Here is a 5,609-nt window from a genome sequence, read left to right as displayed (position 1 = left end):
AAAAAAATCCCCGCTGCTCTGAACATAAATTGAGGTTTTTCAGCCCGGTTAGAAGCCGCCCGCACATGTACACCCAACGGTCTGTCACTCGCTTCCACACCCACAGTGCAAATACGATTTGGTCTAAATGTACAGATTGACAAGCAACAATGAACAGCCACTCACACCCCGGACTAGGAGATGTAAAGCTTTAGGGTGAAACAGTACCAGGGGACAGGCTCCAGCCACCCACACCAGGCCAGGGGCACGCAACTCGGGATTGAACGCCAAATGAGGAAAATTTTTGTTTCCTTTTCATAACAAACTTTAGTGGAACAGACCTGAAGACACCACAGAGGTACTGTGCATCACCTGCTGAATTTTGTGAGCCAATGACAACATCCTTGTTTCAGCCAGTTTTGTTCCTGGTACAAACATACAATTTCAGGCCGCAGAGGGAAAAATGCTCATTTACCACTTGGTGTAGATTCAGGATTCTCCCATTGTAATTACATCTGCTACGAGGCAAGGAGGCTCTGTAAACTTTATTGCAACTGTTCTGTATCGATTGCCTACACCTCAATCGGGTTTTTTTTGGAAGTCTGGAAAACTGTTCATGCATAACATTATTGCCTCTCATGGCTTAAGACCGCCCCGTGCAATGGTACACACCTACCATCAGTGAAGCCATTTAAAATGGACTGAAAATGGGTTAAAGGATGCAGGATCTCCCTTTAGGGCTATCAACTCAGGAAATTCTTATCTCAATTATGAAATGTTGTGATGAAGTTCTTTCCCCAAACCCTGAAGACGACAGTTTTCCTTACTCCAGATCTGGCATTTCTAGAAAGAAAGAGCAGAAGCATTAGTGGTCTGGGGTTTTTTGGTTTTGTGGGGGTTTTTTGGTTTGGTTTTGTTTGTTTTAAAAAAAGCTAGGAGGAGCCCAATTATTTCACAAGGGACACAAGCAAGAAGATCCAGCCCTCAACCAAGAAGGGCACAGGGCAATTTAAGGCCTCTGACCTCACTCCTGGTTCTTCAAAGATCTGTGCACACCCACTGCTGGAAGCACAGAAGTTACTCAAGTAGAGCCAGCACCACAGACACCGATGCCCTGCACACGTGCCTGCTGCTCTTAAAGCAAAAGCCTCCCCGGGACTAAAGCTGGCTGTGAAGGTCAAACTGGTATTTCATGCTTGTGCAGAAAGGCTTTCACTAGATTATATCATCTCGCACCACTTGGGCAGGGAGCTGGCATTAGCTCGCAGCCAGGATTCAGCAAGACTGACAGGACAGAACATCTGCTGGCTCTGCTCAAGGCTCTCTGCTCAGCTAGGAGCATTCAGCAAGCACTCACACTGCTGGGCAGCATGCAGAAACAAACGAGAACACCAACTTACTTTCGTCATCACTGTCTGGTGAGTCCTGGAAAGAAGAAGAAACATTAAATGGAGCAGACCGTGCTTGAAGGCACTTTTCCCTCTACCACCACTAACCCAGCAAACGAGCTGCCATTTCCAAAGCCTCATAGCAAGCGTGCTCTCAGTCAGAGCGTGTATTGTGAGGAACCCCAGGTTGTACAGGATGTGCTCAGTTTGGCCTCATCAGCAAGAGCCTACAGACCCACAATAACCAGCCATCACTGCAGATACTTAGATGACACCAAGCTGTCTGGATACTGCAAGCATTGACACTACTGCCCTCAGCATCACTGCTGGAGAGGAGGAAGATGACTTTGCCAGGTGACATCATTTGTCCAGACAAGGTTTGGTGCTCTTTAAGCTTTCAACAGTGCTGAAGAGTGAGTGCAAGCTTGACTTCAGCAAGCAGCCATGAATGTGCAGGGCGCTGAACCAGCCCTGCACGTATTTATTGCAAAGTACTTACATCATCTGCCCCATCTACTTCTGGCAAGTCTACATCGTCATCTCCACCCATGTTGTTCATCATCTGTTCCAGAGAGATAATAGCCATGTTAGAGGGTGAAGCCAACCGCACTCTCTACGTGAGCCAGGGGAGCATTGTAAAAAAATCTAAAAATAACTTAAAATTGTTACAATCAACAGCCACCAGTTGTTTTGTCAAATCAGCTGCACCTATGCAGAAATAACAATGTGACTATGCAAAAAAAAAGTAAATTAATTGCCTTGCAAACCAACCAGTGCACTGACTTAGTGTCGGTATCTACAACAGGACATGCGTTCATTTCGTATTTGATAGCAAGCACAAACTGGTCACCTCACTGCCGCGCCATCAGCCCACAGCACAGGTTAAAGGTGGCAATGGCCATGCCTCAACAAACCAGCAGAGCCTGCAGAGACCAGCAGCCAGGAAAGCACCAGGAAGAGGAAGGCTGAGGAAGACAACTCTTCCTACAGCTGTCAGTCCCTGCTTGCCTACACACAGCCCAGAAGGAAACCCAAACCTCCAGGTACTCATCTTCCCATACCTCAGAAAAACGATCAAAATTGGACATGTCCTCATCTGAATCATCTTCCCAGTCTTTCCAGTTGTTGAAGTCCACACTGAGCCAGTTGAGCTGCACATCAACACAAGAAGTTATATAAGGACAAGCAAGTAACAAGCTGTTACTGTTAGAAAAGGAAGGTTAATAAGAACTGCCACTCTGATCAGAAGCAAGGCAAGTGACCCATTAACTGCTACATAATTTAAACATGACCCAAATATTAAACAAAATTAAAAACCAGGGAAGGCGACAGTCACTGCTACCCTGGCCATCACAGACCACAAACCCACCTTCGCCCTCTCTTTTGTTAACCTTGGCCATGCCTGACCAGATTCTCCTTTTCGTAAACAACACAAGATAGATCTGTCTGTTCTTTTATGCTTTGATTCCTAAAAAAAGAGCAAATACCTGTTAGTATAATCATCACAAACTTCATCAGGAACTGCTTATATCACTCATTTGTCTCAAGCTATCAACTTATTCTTTGTCCTGAAAAATACCATCCAGAGATGCCAACATGGATCTGAGTTTAAACATGCTCTTATGGTCCAAGGAAGAATTTGCCCACAATACCAGCAGCAGGCTAAAGAATGGACTGTATTTTTCAGGATACAGTACTAAGAACACAGTAAGAGGAGAGTCAAGGGGATACTTACATTTGGATCAATATTATTAAAAAGGTCAATTTCATTTAAATGTTTAAAGTTATCACTTCCTCCAAGACAACTGTTAAGAGAAAAAAAAACGTTTGTTTAGCACAAAACAGAGAACAAATATGCTTCACTAACAGAACTTGCTACTTTTAAGAAAAATGTCATCTAATCGGCATCAGCATAGCCTTTAGGTGTCTCCCCATGCCTTTCAGCTTTGTCAAGGCCCAAGTTACTTACCTGAACGTAAGTTTCGATTTTTCAAAATTTACATTAACATCTTTACTGTCTTCAACGCAAAATTCAATAAAGACATAGTCCCTTCGGTCATACCACTTTGCAGAAGCAGGCTGCCTGTGAACAGACCATTTAACAGACGTTCAAATCAAGTTTCATATCTTTCATCAATATTGAAAAAATTAAAACTCACCCTTCCACATGGCCAGTAAACTTTACACTGGCTTTCCTTACATTTCTCCTGATACACAACTTGAGCAGTTTGATTTTTTTTTTATTGCAGTTAGAGACGTTCAACTAAAAGACTTCTTTCTGTTCTAAAAAGCTGCATTAGTAGCTTATTATTAATGATCTTCAACAGATGCTTAAGACTGAAAAAAGACGTGAAGAATAAAGAGATGCAATGCATTCAGTGCATAACACCCCCAAAAAAGCTCATGCTGATGTTTCTTGAAGAAACTATCAAAAGATAAGACTGAAATAAATGTTACAGCAAATCAAAATTCTGACAAATTTTTCAAGATGAGCTACTACAGATGATGACAAAACTTCAGTCTAACAGCTACACAGGCAGACTTCATTACAATTTTTGTCATCCAAAGAGTTAAAACCTCAAAAGCACAACCACTGAAAAGCCCACCTTTCTAGACATTGATATTACCAAAAAAATGGACCGTTCAACAAGTTTGCTATAAGTAAGACCCAGCTGAAGTCAGTACAGGTATGAGAGCTGAAGAATCACTGTTCTGAGTTCTTGCTGCAACCTTCTACATACAGACTTTAACCACGCTCTTTGGTATCCTTCTGGCTTTCCAGAAACGTAACGAGCAACAGCCCATCCACAGCACCAGAAAATGCTGCAAGGCTCTTGACCAGCTCTTGTGCGTTTGTAGTCCTACAGCAAGAACTCACCTGCAATGCTCAAGCGCGGCCATACTGGGTCAGTTAGTGAAAGCAACCCTGGCTTGGCACGCCACTTTCAGTTATTCTCCTGGCAACTCAGGCCAAGCCCACAACTGAACGTCTGCATTCCAGGAGAAAGCAAACAGTCACCCAGCGCAAACTGCTGTTGCTAAGGCACAGAAGACCATGGGTGCTTCTCACACTTCAGCTATCTTCCAGAGATGCAAGATCAAAGCTGGGATTTCATTGCTAGTGCCCCTGCAGAGAAGACCTCAAAGACCTACCTGCAAGTCGGACTGAAGTGAAATGCTCCGAGCTGAATGGTCACTTACTGTGGTATTTATTGCAACTACACTGACTACAGGAACCTAAAGCCCACGAGGACAAAGAAAGCTAATGTTCCTATCTGTACGTGACAGAGTGGCTTCCACTTCACACACTGAGGAGCGGATGTTTGGTCTCAGTATTGCACTCTAAGCATCACAGCACAGTAACCTGACAAAAGTGTAATTAACTTTTCAGGACATTTATTAAGGTGATCATTGCTAAACTCGCAGAACTGATTTTCACTCACCTGATCACTGATCCATTCAATTCTTGTTATCGAACTGCGACAACATTCAGTAAGTTACTTACCAAGTGCTGCACCGCTCCCCAAAGAAAACCTGCTCCCTCGCCCCACAGCTTGTTCCCATCTTGCTCCCCTGTCCACTTACCTGCAGGATGAACTGAATCAGGACCCAGGCTAGACCCAGCTGAAACCCAGACCAGCCAGCTTTGAGCTCCATCAGTGCTACAAGTACTTTGCAATTCAGCTTACAAACACTGGTGCCAGCTCAAGGAAAGGCCGTCACAGCAGCAGAAGGGGCCAGAACTGCCTCTTCCAGCATTAGCACCCATTGTAAGTGCAGAAAACATCTGATCAGAGGCCAGTAACAGAGCATTTCACTTCTGAGAGCATAAAAAACAAGTGGTTTCTGAATGCAACCTTTACTTTCAAGCAAGATACTGTCCCACTGGGTGAAAACCTAATGCCTTCCCTTTTAGCAGCATTTTTAGGAAATGTTAAGGCATCTACTTATTTAGCTAAAGTACAATAGCAGACTGGCTACAGTATTTTTAATTCCTTACTGGACACAATTTTCCTTTTCTAGTAGCGAATGAAAGAGCCTCAGAGTAAAAAAAAAAAAAAGGATGAAAACCGACCTGCTCTATTCCCTCTGTGCCTCTCTGCATTTGGGAACTATGCAGTAGCCCTTTCTCACACCACTGGAAGACAAAATCCCACTGCATGGAACTTGGTACATCACTCAAACACAGTGTTATCAGAACAGAAATCTCAGTGTCCCTGCCCGTGATGATGCAGGGGCTCC

General features: G+C 43.9%; 1 protein-coding gene across 1 annotated transcript; it reads right to left on the bottom strand.

The window, feature by feature from the left end:
* Positions 1-509: 509 nt before the first annotated feature.
* Positions 510-4,268, bottom strand: PTGES3 (prostaglandin E synthase 3 (cytosolic)). Its single transcript, XM_009702240.1, has 8 exons — positions 4,246-4,268; positions 3,337-3,456; positions 3,103-3,172; positions 2,737-2,835; positions 2,429-2,518; positions 1,867-1,929; positions 1,380-1,404; positions 510-822 (listed from the first exon to the last, which is right to left on the bottom strand). Exons 1-8 carry the CDS (start codon positions 4,266-4,268, stop codon positions 803-805), a joined length of 510 nt encoding a protein of 169 aa, XP_009700542.1. The 3' UTR covers positions 510-802.
* Between the last annotated feature and the right edge of the window lie 1,341 nt (positions 4,269-5,609).

The sequence above is a fragment of the Cariama cristata genome, unplaced genomic scaffold (assembly GCF_000690535.1).
Source record: "Cariama cristata isolate BGI_N322 unplaced genomic scaffold, ASM69053v1 scaffold35816, whole genome shotgun sequence".
Classification (NCBI taxonomy): domain Eukaryota; kingdom Metazoa; phylum Chordata; class Aves; order Cariamiformes; family Cariamidae; genus Cariama; species Cariama cristata.
Note: the sequence above shows the minus strand (reverse complement) of the source record. Positions and strands in the feature narration are given on the sequence as shown.